The following is a 16664-nucleotide window of genomic DNA, read 5'->3' as shown; positions in this document are numbered from 1 at the left end:
CTGGTGCAGGCCTTGAAGTATCCACAGGTGTCTGATGTTGACCGTCGTCACTTAAACACACTGGCGATCCTTTGTCACTCATCTCTCCTGCTTCTGTAAAGCATACTTCATACATGTTTGTTCTCATTCCCTCTGTCTCTGCCTGATACCCGTGTTCACTAATGCCTGCTTTTGTCTCTTAATGCTGTCAGCTGTTGGGAGACATGAGGAATAAGGTAGATTCTGCTTTCTTTTCCCCTTGCTTTTTCCCTTGTTGTTCTGTTCTTGTTCTTCAGTGTGTGGACGGCGTTGCTTTCCCTACTGACTGGGGCAGCCCCTCATTATAGCGACAGCTACATGTATGTTTAGGAAAGCTGGTTATTTGATGAAAAGATTAATTGTCTAATGAAATAAATTGATCAATAGACCAGCCAAAACTTAAGGCAGACTAATTGCTCCCCATGAAGTTCTGTTGACAGAAGACACAGCTAAGGGGGGAGTTGTAGATAGAAATGGTGTGTGTGCGTTTAATACGAAGAGCGCAGAAACTAGAAGCTATACATATTTTTGTGTTTTATTGGGATATTGTGGGGGGACTTGTGATGACATTGGATCAATATGTCGGGAATAATCCTAATTTAAATTTGGTTTGAAATTCCTGGAAACTTAAATCTGTAGTCCTGCCAGCTCCTGACCACTCCATGAGTTCTGCTCTAAACCTCAGATGCAGAATGTGGTCAAGAGGTGCAGTTATGGCACTCCTTCTCCTTAACTAGAAGCTATTTTCTGATGATATCTCGGCCGGTGAGAACTCCTGACTCTGTGTCCCTCCTCCCCCCGGCGTGCAGAAGAAGCCGGCCCGGCGGAGGTACGACGCGTACGGGATGTACTCGGACGACGAGGCCAACAGCGACGCCTCCAGCGCCTGCTCCGAGCGCTCGTACAGCTCCCGCAACGGCAGCATCCCCACCTACATGCGCCAGACCGAGGACGTGGCCGAGGTGCTCAACCGCTGCGCCAGCGCCAACTGGTCCGAGAGGAAGGAGGGCCTCATGGGCCTGCAGAGCCTGCTGAAGGGCCAGAGGACCCTCAGGTAGCCAATCGCAGCTTGTACACGCTCACCCGTAACCAGTCAGGCTGCCCGCGCTGCCTCCAGTAGCCAATCAGAGCCTGTGCACGCTCTCCCATAACCAGCCAGGGTGCACATGCTGCCTCTAGTAGCCAGTACGTTGCATACGTTCAAAGGAATGCCTCTTATGATAAGCTAGTAGCTGTGCTTTGTTTACTGCACTGAGTAAAAACCCGGAACAGCTCTTTGTACTTCAGTTCAGATTTGGGAGAGTTCCAGGTTTTCCTCGTGATACAGGCCCTTGGTATTTTCTTTCGGTATGGAACTAATATCTGTTTTCCTTCCCCCTCCATACTAGCCGCGTGGAGCTAAAGAGACTATGTGAGATCTTCACCAGGATGTTCGCTGACCCCCACAGCAAGGTAAGCCCCCCATATGGACAGCTCCCCCCCCCCCCCCCCCTTCCGACCCAGTCATCCTTCCCTCCATCCCATACCGGATTCTGCCGAAAGTAAAGGAGTCCAGAGTTCAGCATCGGCGGAGCAACGCTGCTATGCGCTTGGCGGTTACTTTTGGGGGGGTGCATCTCGCACGCATTGCCGCCCCGAGCATTCTGATCGCATGCTCACCGTGATTGCACAGGAATGGCGCGCTTATTCGGCAAGGAATCCGATAAATCGACCCCCCTCCTCTCCCCTCCCCAATGGCCCCCCACCGTGACCGTGTGACCCTGAATAGTCAATAACACTGATACAGACCCTGTAGCAGAATCTACTAACCACCCACGTGATTGAATTCCCGAATGAACGCACAAAACAGTAACCATGATAACCTTCAAAATGTCTGATCAACTTACTGCCGTTATTATTATTATTCTGGTTATTTTTTCTCCGCTTACTTCGCCTGGATGTGTGAACATGTCGGGCCTCCGATGAACGGTGACAAATTTGACTTTCAGCGAGACGTGCGAGGTGATCTCACAAGCAGGTGCTACGGCACGGCAGAATCCGGTATAAGCTCAGCCTCGTTTAAGGTACCATTCCACATGTTCTCCCCTTCCCTCTGTCCTCTGTCCTCTGTCTCAGTATCTCTCTCACTCTCCTTCCCTCGGTCTCAGTATCTCCCTCTCCTTCCCTCTGTCTCAGGATAGCACTCTCCATCCCTCTGTCTCAGTATCTCTCTTTCTCTCCTTCCCTCTGTCTCAGTATCTCTCCTTCCCTCTGTCTCAGTATAGCACTCTCCTTCCCTCTGCCTCAGTATCTCTCTCTCCCCTTCCCTCTGTCTCAGTATCTCTCTCTCCTTCCCTCTGTCCCTGTACTCCTGTCACTTTTCTTCTCTCTCTCTCCTTCCCTCTGTCTCAGTATCTCTCTCACTCTCCTTCACTCTGTCTCAGTATCTCTCTCTCTCCTTCCCTCTGTCCCTGTACTGTCACTTTTCTTCTCTCTCTCTCCTTCCCTCTGTCTCAGTATCTCTCTCTCTCCTTCCCTATGTCTCAGTATCTCTCTCTCTCCTTCCCTCTGTCTCAGTATCTCTCTCTCCTTCCCTCTGTCTCAGTATCTCTCTCTCCTTCCCTCTGTCTCAGTATCTCTCTCTCCTTCCCTCTGTCTCAGTATCTCTCTCTCCTCTTCCCTCTGTCTCAGTATCTCTCTCCCCTTCCCTCTGTCTCAGTATCTCTCTCTCCTTCCCTCTGTCTCAGTATCTCTCTCTCCTTCCCTCTGTCTCAGTATCTCTCTCTCTCCTTCCCTCTGTCTCAGTATCTCTCTCTCTCCTTCCCTCTGTCTCAGTATCTCTCTCACTCTCCTTCCCTCTGTCTCAGTATCTCTCTCTCTCCTTCCCTCTGTCTCAGTATCTCTCTTTTTCCCTCTGTCTCAGTATCTCCCTCACTCTCCTTCCCTCTGTCTCAGTATCTCTCTCACTCTCCTTCCCTCTGTCTCAGTATAGCACTCTCCCTTCCCTCTGTCTCAGTATCTCTCTCTCCCTTCCTTCTGTCTCAGTATCTCTCTTCCCTTCCCTCTGTCTCAGTATCTCTCTCACTCTCCTTCCCTCTGTCTCAGTATCTCTCTCACTCTCCTTCCCTCTGTCTCAGTATCTCTCTCACTCTCCTTCCCTCTGTCTCAGTATCTCTCTCACTCTCCTTCCCTCTGTCTCAGTATCTCTCTCTCCCCTTCCCTCTGTCTCAGTATCTCTCTCCCCTTCCCTCTGTCTCAGTATCTCTCTCCCCTTCCCTCTGTCTCAGTATCTCTCTCACTCTCCTTCCCTCTGTCTCAGTATCTCTCTCTCCCCTTCCCTCTGTCTCAGTATCTCTCTCTCCTTCCCTCTGTCTCAGTATCTCTCTCACTCTCCTTCCCTCTGTCTCAGTATCTCTCTCTCTCCCCTTCCCTCTGTCTCAGTATCTCTCTCCTTCCCTCTGTCTCAGTATCTCTCTCTCTCCCCTTCCCTCTGTCTCCAAGCCCTTGTCACTTCCCTCCTGAATGTCTTTGTGCCCTTCTCCCTTCTTTCTTGTGTCTGTGTGCCCACCTCTTGGACCTGTAGCAAGCTACATGACCATAGTTTCTGTCTGACCAAAAGATTTCTCTTTTCTGTTGTTCATGTACATGACAGCCATATCAACCATAATCCATGTTATTACCATGGAATCTGCTTTGGAAAGCAATTCTGACGTGTGTTTATTTACATACCATTTTAAAACCTCTTTCATTCAAAATGCCTAATTAAGTGTTGAATGAAAATTCATTCCAGTTCATGATGCGATGTTTAAAAAGTACAATTGTTTAGACCTTTCACTGGAACTCCCTGAAGCTTGTGTGAAGTGGTGTACTCTCGCAAGATTGTACTGTGACACATTCAGCATTTCTCTAATTATACAATTTGTCATTTTGGTTAATTTTGGTTAAAATTGATATCCAAGCAACAAATTGAAACTTAAGCCTGCCATTGTAGTTTAAGTGCATTTTCGATGATCCTTATTGCTGCTGTCGAATGTGCATTTTGTCCAATAACTTGAACAGGTTTCTGTCTGCAGTTTTTGTCGTAATGCCTCACAAGCAGGAATAAAGTTGTATTGTGAATTTGAAGTCACCTGGATTCTGAAACTAATTTCTGTATTTATCTCTCTTCCTTTTGCATTCCTCCTCCCTGTTGTGGAACTCTCTGTAGAGAGTAAGTTTGTTCAATTTATGTTGGAAATCTGTCCATTTGCATGACCTCAAAATTAACCTTTTGTTGGCTACTAATGAGTCTTTTTGTGGCTACTAAGATCGCCTTCTGCTTCTCCAAAATAGAAACATTTTATTTTCTGGTAAATTGAGTGCATTCTTATAGTGCTTTTTCCAGCAACTAGGCCTACACAAAGCGCTTTACAATTAATGACTCTCATTCACCCATTCACGCAGACACCCAGATACACACACTCACACCAACGTCAAAAGGCTGCCAGGCAAGGTGCCACCCAGGAGCAATTGGTGGTTAGGTGTCTTGTTCAGTGATACACCCAGAGTAGGGGATCAAACCAGCAGCTTTAACGCTTGCCTCCTGAGCAAACGTTGCCCCCACCATTATAGACCGATCAGTCGAGTTCACTTACAGCAGCTCATGATGTTTGATGTAGTTTTTTTAATAAAAGATAGAGGGCGCTCATGCACTCACGATCAGTAAGGTGTAAGCTTCTGCGCCTCTAAGATCAAAGCCTCATGTTCAGTGTTTTTATTATTTGGACAAACCACCAATAAGCATCAAAATACCAAAAAACCTGAAAATGCTTAAATTACAAACAAAGTACATGTAGTACTTAAAGTCATTCTCCTTAATTGAGTGCCATTATTCAAAATAGTACTCTATATATTGGGAGTATGTGAAACGTATGGTTATTAGTATAGTTATGATTTGGATGTACTTCACTCATCCTTGGTTTTAGTGCGCATGGCCTGTCCTCTTGTTGCCAAACATCATTCATTTATATCTACGTTAATTGTTGCCTTTTCTGTTATTTGTCATAAATCAGCATCCCTGCCGAGCGAAATCATCCCCAGCTTCTCTCTGCAGACTAACACTTGCATTCCTGTCTGATGGAGGGTGAGAGCCCAGTGGAAGCTTAAGCTCTCTGTGCTGCCCTGGCTTCCTCCCTGCGTCGTGTCTGTTGTTGTCCTGGGGGGGGGCAGGTTGTCCCTGGGGGGCCGTGTAACTGTTCCCCTCTCCCTGCAGGTGTTCAGCATGTTCCTGGAGACCCTGGTGGACTTCATCCACGTGCATAAGGAGGACCTGCAGGACTGGCTCTTCGTCCTGCTCACCCAGCTCCTGAAGAAGATGGGAGCTGACCTGCTCGGCTCCGTCCAGTCCAAGGTCCAGAGAGCGCTGGACGTCACCAGGTGGGCCTGGGGGTTGGGTGCACTGTGGCTAGACGCCTGTCTGTCCCCTTCAGTCAGCTTTCTTCTTAATGTGAGATTGTTTCAGCAGTGAATGAAAATGTGGCCCTAACATTGGGAAGCGCAATGTGTAAGAATATACTTCTACACTAGAGTAGTCGAAAGCAAGGCATTATCTGATTGTTTTGTGTGGGTCCAAAGCTGACCCAAGAGAATGTTCTGCTATTGATTTTGTGTGGGCCCACAGAAATGTGCTTTTTAGAAAATAATCCCTCTCCTTCTTTGCAGGGAGTCCTTCCCTAATGACTTGCAGTTTGCCATTCTGATGAGGTTCACGGTCGACCAGACCCAGACGCCCAACCTGAAGGTACAGTTGACGTGCTCACAGACCCTCCCTCTCCTCCTCGCCTTGGGCTGCCCCAGTTTGGGAGTCAGAGTGCACTCATTGGTCATTGGTGTTATTCACTCCTAGGTGAAGGCGGCCATCTTGAAGTACATTGAGACGCTGACCATGCAGATGGAGCCCCCGGACTTTGTCAATTCCAGCGAGACTCTTCTGGCCATCTCTCGCATCATCACCTGGACCACGGAGTCCAAGAGTCCTGACGTCAGGAAGGTACGAGTGTTGGGTTATTCCACTGTTTTAGTCATCATCTAAAATGCCTTGAATTTAGTCTTATTGTAAACATACAATATTTTTTATTTTTAGGGAACAACAAAATGCCCACTGAAACCTGATAAAATTATTTGTGTTTAGATGATTTAATCATTGAAATGTGTATTCATCAAAAAATATGAGTCAAATTATATCATAAAGCAGGTACACCGATAAAATGTACAGGAATGTGCAGGAATTTGAAAGTTTCTCTAATCCGTGAAGAAGTGCCGTCTGACTGAATGAATGTTTCCTGATTGGCTGGTGCTGATTGCTGTTGCTGATTGGCTGGTGCTGATGGCTGTTGCCGTGCGTCTGCAGGCAGCGCAGTCGGTCCTGATCTCGCTCTTCCAGCTCAACACCCCAGAGTTCACCATGCTGCTGGGCTCGCTACCCAAGGCCTTCCAGGACCAAGCCACCAAACTCCTGCAGAACCACCTGCGCAACACCGGCAACACCGCACAGGTCACTGCGCGTTTACTCTGTTACTGATGGCAGCGTGTGGTCTCCGTTTGTGCCTATATTCTCTTATTTATGGCAACACTTAGCTTGCATGTAGTATGTCTGGTTTTTATATCTCCGCTCAGTTATTTGGTGAAACAAGTTGCATAGAAATGTTACTTAGAAATTCAAGTCAAGTAGTACTTTATTTAATGTAAGAGTAGTCATATACACAGTGAGGTGAGTTTTCTCCTAGATCTACACTCCAACATTCATGACAGGACAGACATTGCGGTGCAAGACTGTTAGTGCAATGGCGGATAAATACTATATATACAAACTAACTTTCACTTCAAAAAGGAACTGTTCGTACAACTATCTAGCATTCAACAGTCAACACGCCAACAACAGACGCAGACAGCAGACTGTCAATAGGCAAGGTCAGTTACCAAAACCAGTCCCTAGCTGAGCTTTTAATTCCCGGTTTGAGGGGAAAAAAAGTTCTCTTATGTCCATTTATAGAACAGTGCCCTGCTTCAACTTGCTTTTATCCGTTTGCTATAATATAATGCAGTTACTGGAAATCAGAAGAATCAGACCTCAGAGTGCACATTGAGCAAGAGTGCTCATTTTACAGAAGTGTTTGTAGCAGCCGTAGTAGTAATAGTGTGCTGCAGCAGTGGCTTTGATGAGGTGCAGTAGCTAAACGGCTAGTTTATTTATGCTAGCCAGCGTTGTAGCTTTGAACCCTAGTCTCATGTTGGGGCAGGGCTGATGTAGCTCTGCACAATGTGTTTAACTTGAATAACTTCCATAAGTGCATCCATCTATTTACACTACTGAAGTCACCCTGTATTTTCATAAGCCCGGTCTTGTGTGTTGTGTGTGAGAGGACCACACACTGTTTGCTGTTCCTGATGTAATAGCCTGTCCTCAGCTTGGTTATGGGGCTGAGGTAGAGATGTAGAACTGTGTGTGGTCCTGGGTTCAGGCTGGGATTTTGACCTTGGGCTTTGTCTCCCTGCAGGCGTCCATGGGCAGCCCCCTCACATCCCGACACACCCCCCGCTCCCCAGCCAGCTGGTCCAGCCCACTCACCTCACCCACCAACACCTCCCAGAACACACCCTCACCAAGGTAAGGAGAGCCCACCCTCACACATACACACACACACACACACACGCGCGCGCGCGCACACCCTCACACATACACATACACACACATACACATATATACACACACACACACACACATACACATATACACACACACACACACACACACACACACACCCTCACACACACATGTACACACACATATGCACACAAACATGCACAAGCCCAAAGTTTTACTTTCTCAGTGCAGTAACACTCTTTCCTGTTGTATAATTGCAGTACTCAGTGTTACTATGCGTTTAAATACGTAGGTCTAATAACAGCTGTTTTACAGCCCATTGCATCCTCATGTTGTCCTTACTGCTTGAGAGGGGTCTCCTTATGAACCGAGTTCAGTTCTGCACCGCAGTGACCGTGCCCTCTCCGCAGTGCATTCGACTACGACACGGAGAACATGAACTCGGACGACATCTACAGCTCCCTGCGGGGCGTGACGGAGGCCATCCAGAACTTCAGCGTGCGTAGCCAGGAGGACATGAACGAGCCCGCCCGCCGGGACTGCAAGAGGGACGGGGACGGAGACGCCGTGAGTCCCGGGGCCAAACCGGGGGGGGTGGGGGGGTGGCATCCTCATCAGCATCCTCATCAGCATCCTCATCATCGTTATCGTCATCATCATCATCATCATCGTCATCGTCATCACAGTCATAAAACGGCATCGTAATCATCATAATGCCAGTCATAATAGCCGCGGTGTAGGCAGCTGTTGGGTGCTTTAACCCCACATTGCTCCCGGGGGATTGTCCTCTGCTTAGTCTAATAAACTGTTGGTCGCTTTGGGTAAAAGTGTCATATAAGTGTGTTGTGATCTAATGCTAATAATAGCCAGGGTAGTAGTAGTAATAATATAAATATTGGTTATTATAATGTTGATGCTGTCCTTTTTCTTTTTGCGACAGACGATATGCCGTTTCTTCCTCTTCGTATCATAATAATCGCTATGAATGGTAACAATGATACCCAATGTGACTTGTACAGTGCCATTGGAACCACTAAGTCGTCTGAACTGACAGGTCAGCATGTTAAGATGGCTGCCTGATTTTCGGTCGGACAGGTGTTCCCTGGTATTTATAGAGCTCCAGTCAGTCCCACCTGTTTCCATGGGCTGGCTTGGCTTTATGGAGAGCGGGCGAGTTTCCCTCCCTGGTGTTAGCCCCCGTTTGTCTCTCACAAGATCCCGCCCTGGCCCTGCCCCTGACCCCTCCCCGGTTCGTGTGGGAAGCGCTCCAGGTGTCGGCGATGACGTGCTGCTTGTGAAATCCATCCAGCTGCTCACCTTTTCACAGGGGCTATTTTAGCTCTGCGTGCTTTTTCTCTGTAATCCGAGCTGCTTCTCTTGCCCCGGCGCTCTCATCCAAGAACCCCCCCCATTTTCCACGGAAACAGGGACAAATTCGGTTGCGAGTCCTGTGTGGTACATTTTATTCTGGGTAAACAGTGTCTTTTATGATGGGTTTTACCATCGGATGCACCTGTGCAGAACCAGCATATGACCGCCTCATAGGTGTACAGAATAAAAACAGTGGCTCTCTCTCCTTCAATCGGCATCCCTATTGGCTGTGGCAAGAGATTACATCTTACATCACCGATATTTGATTAACAGATGCCCACATTCAGGGTGACGTTACAGGGTTCAAATTTCACATTAAAATCTGGGACTTGAAACTGACTTTCAGGAGTCAAAACCGATACTTTTACCAACTCCAGTCCACTGTCTTGACTGTTGTTCACATTACACGTTTTACATAACACATGACACGTGCTGCAAACAGGGTTTCCATAAAAGGGGTATTTGGGTTACTCTGAACTGAAGAGGCTCATGGTCCCCCAGGGTTTGGCATTTCAGCCCAGGGTCGGTGATGAGTGTCTGGAAACCCGATAGCCCCCTCCTCCATATTTTGTCCACAAGACGTGCCCAGAACATTCCGCCGGGAGGGGGAAACATAGCTGACATAAACAAAGGCTCAGTCTGCCGCTGAAGGGGGGAAACTATAGGGAAATTCCCTATCTCTGTTCCTCCTATTCCTTTCTTTCCAACCAGTCATGACCAGTTGGTGTCGGAATTAACTGAATTGTAATTTGCCCTTCCTAACAATGGCAAATTACTCATATGGTGGAATGTTTTATTCATTATTTAGTGGTGTGTTTATTAATGTTGGATGTGATATGGAGGATGCTTGGTTGGCCCACAGATTGTCATCCCTCTGTTCCCAGGTCAGTTGTTGGGCCCAGGTTTAGTCCTGACGTTCTCTCTGTACCTCTTCCAGGGTGGGTTTGGGATCAGTAGTATGGACACCCTGGACTCGGGCCGCACAGCGCTGGACAATAAGACGTCTCTGCTCAACACCCTGCCTCTGAAACACTCCAGCCCGCGCGTGCCCCGCGACTACAACCCCATCAACTACTCCGACGAGTCTCTGCTGAAGGACAGCTCGCTAGCACTGTGTACGTGTGTGTGCGTACGTGCCTGTATATGTGCCTGTGTACATGCCTGTGTACGTGCCTGTGTGTACATGTACGTGTGTGTGTGTGTGTGTGTGTGTGTGTGACCTGTGTCCAGGTCTTTAGGGATATACACATGTGCGAGAGAACCTTTCAGATACAGTAGGCTGAAATAAAAAGTAGCATGAAGTCAGCTCTCGTCTCTCCTGCTACTCTCACAGCTGAAGTTAGTTAAAGTGGTGTGATCTGGTCTGTGGGAGGAGGTGACTGTGCTCAGGGATGATCTTAGGGTAGAGGGCGTATCGTGTGACTGGCACAGACATGCTAATTCGTTAATGGGGTGAAATCGGGCCTTGAGCTGAGGGGGCATAGTGAGAGAGTCGTATTACTTGTTGCCCTCTTCTGTAAAAAGCATCGCCCTCGATTGGAGAGAAATTATATGTCAATACATGTAACTGACAAAAACATCACTAGATTTTCAAAAAGTAGAGATTTTCAATAATTGCAAGAAGCAGGAGGTGAGAATAGGAACTGGTCATATTTTATCCAATTTGTCCTTTGACAAACATTGAAAAAATTACCTTTCCTTCCCCTGCCGCTTACAGACAGCAGCTTGGACCAATCGGAGATGGTGGCAGAGATCCTGAAGGATCTGTCCAATCACGAGGAGCGAGTGGAGGAGAGGAAGGCGGCGCTGAGCGAGTTGATGAAGCTGATTCGGGATAAGCAGCTGCTGGTGTGGGACGAGCACTTCAAAACCATCCTGCTGCTCCTGCTGGAGACCCTGGGGGACCGCGAGGTAGGGGCCCGGACACCCGCCCCGCCACACACTGATCTATACGTGCGCAGATGCACACGCGCACACACACACGCACACGCACACACACGCACACGCAGACACACGCACGCAGACGCGCACGCAGACGCGCACGCAGACGCGCACGCAGACGCGCACGCAGACGCGCACGCAGACGCGCACGCAGACACACGCAGACACACACACGCACGCACACGCACACAGACACACACACACGCAGACACAGACACACACAGACATACAGACACACACACAGACACACACGCACACAGATCTATACCCATGCACATCTATAAATGTACACACATACACACACAGGCAAAAACTTGCATGAGACACACACAGGTGCCAGGGGTCAAAGATGCTGCCAGAGGCCCCTACATTTCTGTGATCAGCATCAAGGAAACAAACTATGGAAGTTTCCAAATTTCCCTTTTTAAAAATATTAAAATGGTGGCGTGAGCTGCACCATTCATGAATTCTCAGGAATGATGGTGGCAACTGCAGCTGATAAAGGTGAAGAGATATGAACAGCAGTGAACTATGGCGGCTATCATGACTGTAAATTATAAATATGGTGCTATATTCTGTCATTGAGTGCTGATGGCAAGTTACTGTGTTACTGTGAGTGCTAATGGTAGATGTGGTATGGCAAATGCAGTGGGAGTAGTACGGTGCATGCAGTGGGTGAATGTTGAGGGTAAGTTTCATTATGAAGTAAAAAGCCGTTCTCTCCCCAGCATGTGATCAAGGCTCTGGCCTTGAGGGTGCTTAAAGAGATCCTGAACTGCCAGCCCTCGCGCTTCAAGAACTACGCAGAGCTCACCATCATGAAGGTCCTGGAGGCCCACAAAGACTCTCACAAGGAGGTGAGGTCCCCAGGTCACTCTCCACAATGAGACCGCGGTAACGGAGCAGGGTTTGAGCCTGAAGACGCAGGAGACCAGACGTGCGTTCGACGCGGCAACCCTTACCTAACGTTAGCTAACAAATTCATGCTCTTTTGTGTTTGCCACGAACGTTAGCCGAGGTTAGCTAACAGTTTGAAAAGTGGTGAACAGAATTGGCTGCTGCTGGGGTAGACGCAGAGAGGACAAAAGTCAATCAGACAATCATTTGGCTGTTATAATGCACTTCAGTCAATGTTATATTTTTTCTTGTGCTAATCAGCTAACTAGCATTGTTAGACCTACTGTAAGTCCGTCCTTTCACATTAATAAGGAGTTGGTGGCAAACTAAATGGAATGTTCATTTAGTTTGCTGCAGCATAGTTTGCCGTCTTGAACACACGTGTGGGATGACAGACGTTGGCCTGCAGGCCCTTCCTGTGCCAGAGTACCCTCTGCACCCTGCCATACCTTTCTGGGCTTCAGCCTTTACCTCTGCTTTGTTCGAAAGCAGAAGGCTTTGGTGCAGGTGACTGATTTACAGGTTTAGTGGTAAAAGAGCTGCACTCTTGGCTTTGAGCGCTCAGACTTTGCCCTGAGCACTGGATTGGGGGGAGCAGTAGGGGTGGAGTTGTGTAAATGAGATGAGGGGTGGGATGGGGGGGGGGGGGGGTTAGAGAGTGGAAATTTACCTGTTTCTCTTGTTCAACTCTTCTCTGAAATTATTGACTGCGCTACCTCAACCTGTGACCACCAACAGACAGCTTGGATTAATTACAATTACAATTCTCTCTCTCTCTCTCTCTCTCTCTCTCTCTCTCTCTCTCTCCTCTCTCTCTCTCTCTCTCTCTCCTCTCTCTCTCCTCTCTCTCTCCTCTCTCTCTCTCTCTCTCTCTCTCTCTCTCTCCTCTCTCTCTCTCTCTCTCTCCTCTCTCTCTCTCTCTCTCTCTCTCTCACTCTCTGACTCCTATGTCTCTGTGTCTGACTCTTCTCTCTCCCTCTCTCGGTGATTGGCTGTAACGCTCCTCTCTGTCTCCCCCCCCAGGTGGTTCGCGCGGCGGAGGAGACAGCGGCCATGTTGGCCGCCTCCATTGGGCCGGACCAGTGCATCAAGGTCCTGTGTCCCATCATCCAGACAGCCGAGTACCCCATGAACCTGGCTGCCATCAAGATGCAGACCAAAGTAATCGAGCGCATCCCCAGAGAACCCATGAGCCAGCTGCTCCACGAGATCGTCCCCGGGCTCATCCAGGTTAGGCGTGTGTGTGTGTGTGTGTGTGTGTGTGTGTGTGTGTGCGTGTGTGCGTGCGCGTGTGAGCGCGTGTGCGTCTGTGCGTCTGTGTGTCTGTGTGTCTGTCTGTGCTCACGTGTGTGTGCTTGTGAGCTTGCGCGCTGTGTTACTGAACTGAATTGATGACTTGGTTGCTCTGTATGGTGTAGCAGCTGTGTGATTGAGTTAATGTGTGGGAGTGTAAGGTGTTTGTGTGATAGGATGTTGAGGTGTCTGATTGTGTTTACTGTGTGGGAGTATAAGGTGTGTGTGTGTGTTTGTGATAGGATGTTGATGTGTCATGGTGTGTCGGTCCTCCAGGGGTACGACAACTTGGAGAGCAGTGTGCGGAAGGCCTCTGTGTTCTGCCTTGTGTCCGTGTACACCGTCGTCGGAGATGAGCTGAAGCCATACCTCAGCCAGCTGTCCGGCAGCAAGGTGAGTCAGGCCTGGCCCCTCTGCCCTGCCCTTCCCCGATCTTCTTCCTCTGTGCCCTGCCCCTGCCCCTGCCCCTCTGCCCTGCCCTGCCCTGCTCCTCTTCCTCTGTGCCCTGCCCCTGCCCCTCTGCCCCACCCCTCTGCCCCGCTCCTCTTCCTCTGTGCCCTGCCCCTGCCCCTCTGCCCCACCCCTCTACCTCCCCCTGTTCTTTGTCCATTTAGCCACTGCCCCTCACTTTACAAACACCCCTATTTCCCCCTTCTGGGACAGGTGTATGTACAGCTGGGGTGCACAACAAGGGCCGATCCGTTTCAGGATTTTGTCCCAACTTCTGGTCTTAATTATTCAATTGACTCAGTCATATCTTATCTGACGTGTACGAATACCGGCTATAGCTGTGCTCAAGTACAGGCTTGAGACAGGTTAATTTATAGAGCAAATTATAAACAAGGCAATTGGTTGGAACAAGAAGCAGTACGCAGACCAGCCCTCAAGGACTGGAGTTGTGCACCTCTGATGTAAAGGCACCTCGAAGCAGTCCCAGACCCGTGCATCTCTCCCATGCTAATTATCCCATAGACGGCCAGGTCACTCCATGTGTGAGGAGTCATGCGTTCTCCCTGTCTCTCCTCTTCTCCGTAGCTGAAGCTGTTAAATCTGTACATCAAGCGGGCTCAGTCGGGCCCTGGTGGGAACGAGCCCACAGACCTCTAGAGCCGGGGCACAGCAACATGGATGGACATCGCCTCCTGCTGGCCAGTCAGAGGATGACTGAGACTCTCCAGGGGAAGCCCAGTCAGACGTTACACACTGTGGCCCACACACGCACACACACACTCACACACATAAACACACACCCATACTTTCCACATGCAGGACACCCTCTCCTGGTCTCCAACCTGCATGCTACCTGCTACACTTGGCTCTGGAACTTTCCATGTGCAGCTCAGCAGTGTTATTCCTCACTCAGAGACACGGTGCTTCTTCAGCAGAGACGGGATTCCAGTCTCGGCCTGTCTCCCACAATCCTACCAGTATTACTGATCTCATCTTATTTCTGCTTCTGAAAAGATTATGATTAGGAAGTCAATCAACTGCTTTGAACAGGGGTGGAGAAAGATGCTTCTGTCCGGTGATATTTTTGGTTCTTATGCAGTTTGTTTTTACTTCACTTCCAATATTATACCATTAAAAGAGCAGGTTTTTGTTCCTGGTAATGCTTCAGATGGGCTGAGAAAGGGGGAAGGTTTCATTCTGTAAAGGTGACCTCAGAAGTGTAGCTAGATCCAGGATCACACATCAAATATTAATCCTTTCACATGCTAATGAAACATGTTTGCTGCCATGGCAACGGTACTCCTTCAAACATGAAGCCTTCGCCAGACAGAAACGAAGCCTTTTTACTCCAGCATCTCTTTTGTGGCTGCATAGCCATGTTTGAGAACTATTCTATGAAATATTTTATGGGGCTGAAACAAAGCCTTCGTTTTAGGTTTTACGGGGAAAAGTGAGAGTCCTTCAGCTCGCTGTGGTTTTTATTCTGCGACGTGTGTGAGTTTCTGGAGTGGATGGCCTGAGTTACTGCAGCAGTAAGCGGGCTTGTGCGCCTTGCAGGAAGCTGAACGTTTCGCTGCGGCTACGTGGCACGATCGCTTCAATCGGCGCTCCGTCCAAAAATGCTAAACGTGTACAAGCAGGACTGTGTGCAGTTTGAGCTGCTACGTCACCAGCAAGTTCAGGGAGTGCGGAACCACGTCAGCAAGAAGTCCCCTTCTCTCCACTTTCATTCTCCATCATCTTCCCCTCTTCACGACAAGACCAGCCTGCCTGTGTGGGATGCTTTCCCTCCCGTGTACACCTCTAGATCCAGGTAAACGGGCTCTCCCCACGCTCTAAAGCCTCGGTGGGGGTGGTGTGCCCTACAGTTTCACCACACTTCTAGTGTGAGCCCTTTTGGTAAAAATATCTAAAAACATAACCGCAGCCCTGGCACTGTGTTCGTGTTTCACTGTGCCGTCTGAGGTGCAAGGTGAGGTCCGAGTGGGGTCATGACCTTCTAGGTGGTGCCAATGTAGCACAAGTACGGTACATTTTGTAAAGTTTCCCTTTTAGCCTGAACAGCCTTACTGCTGTTAACAACTCCACCGGACAGGCAGGGAAACATTGCTTCACCGATCACAATGTTTCATACAGTTTCCCTGTCCAATCTCATATGTGATGCACTTGGGAATATCCCTGTAACCATGGTTATCCTATGATGTCATTAGGCACAGCGACAGATGAGCAAAGTCCTGTTTTGGGATGCCTGCTCAGGTCACATATTGTATCCACAAAACTTATCCCTTGCGTTTGCACACACACACACACACACACACACACACACACACACACACACACACACACACACACACAAACACACATACACACACACACACACCCCATCTCTCTCTTGTCTATTTTGTCTGTCAAATCTCTGTCAGCAACACCTTCCCAACACCATTTGCTTTACCGGGAGTTCAGTCAGATACTGAAAAGATTTTAATGAGTGGCCAGATGGCTAGTGGCTGAATTAATCCTATTTTCTGTTGTTGCAAAATTAGTCATTTTTCTTCCATGGAAAATTTGTAGAAATGTATTTACAGACTTGAATGGCAAAATGGTGTCAACGTCACCCTTTTTCCTCTTTAACAGATGTTTTTTTTCTCTCCTTTTGTTTTGTTGCTTGTGAGTGTAACATTCTAGTTTTCACTTCTGGTTTCTTTGTGTATTTATATACCCGTGCATAGTTGTGGATATACCGGAAATAAAATTGTACAGAACCTTGACAATGTGTCGTTTTCTCCTGGACAACAGTTGTTTTAAAATGAGATCACATTATGGACCGGTTCAAGAATAAGGATATGCTACAGCTATTGATCCAGTTTACAGGTTAAAATAGCCTTAGTATTTGTATATGTTAGTCTGCGTAAAAAGTCACAACCAATAAGCTAACGTGTGAAATTGTTTTTGTCGGTTTTTTTCCCCATTTTGTGCGGGGACACGGGTCTCAGCGTGAGGTCATTCTCTACTCGCAAAAACATTTACTTACAAGTGGACCCTCCCAGCTACACTTACAACATACACGTGATTC

At 48.3% G+C, this 16664-nt stretch overlaps 1 protein-coding gene across 1 annotated transcript in view; it reads left to right on the top strand.

Moving 5' to 3' along the window:
* Positions 1 to 16362, top strand: part of clasp2 (cytoplasmic linker associated protein 2) — a 77054-nt gene extending 60692 nt beyond the window's left edge. Inside the window, exons 26-41 of the mRNA XM_061255105.1 lie at positions 192 to 215; positions 828 to 1072; positions 1407 to 1470; positions 2007 to 2081; positions 5249 to 5412; positions 5698 to 5776; positions 5882 to 6025; positions 6386 to 6529; positions 7533 to 7642; positions 8050 to 8206; positions 9948 to 10125; positions 10728 to 10921; positions 11680 to 11808; positions 12872 to 13078; positions 13418 to 13534; positions 14177 to 16362. Coding sequence (XP_061111089.1) covers positions 192 to 215; positions 828 to 1072; positions 1407 to 1470; positions 2007 to 2081; positions 5249 to 5412; positions 5698 to 5776; positions 5882 to 6025; positions 6386 to 6529; positions 7533 to 7642; positions 8050 to 8206; positions 9948 to 10125; positions 10728 to 10921; positions 11680 to 11808; positions 12872 to 13078; positions 13418 to 13534; positions 14177 to 14248 — 2103 coding nt within the window. The 3' untranslated portion in view covers positions 14249 to 16362. The remainder of the gene's footprint in view (positions 1 to 191; positions 216 to 827; positions 1073 to 1406; positions 1471 to 2006; positions 2082 to 5248; positions 5413 to 5697; positions 5777 to 5881; positions 6026 to 6385; positions 6530 to 7532; positions 7643 to 8049; positions 8207 to 9947; positions 10126 to 10727; positions 10922 to 11679; positions 11809 to 12871; positions 13079 to 13417; positions 13535 to 14176) is intronic.
* Positions 16363 to 16664: the final 302 nt, after the last annotated feature.

The sequence above is a fragment of the Conger conger genome, chromosome 9 (assembly GCF_963514075.1).
Source record: "Conger conger chromosome 9, fConCon1.1, whole genome shotgun sequence".
NCBI classification, from domain to species: domain Eukaryota; kingdom Metazoa; phylum Chordata; class Actinopteri; order Anguilliformes; family Congridae; genus Conger; species Conger conger.
This window is presented reverse-complemented; position numbering and strand designations above follow the sequence as displayed.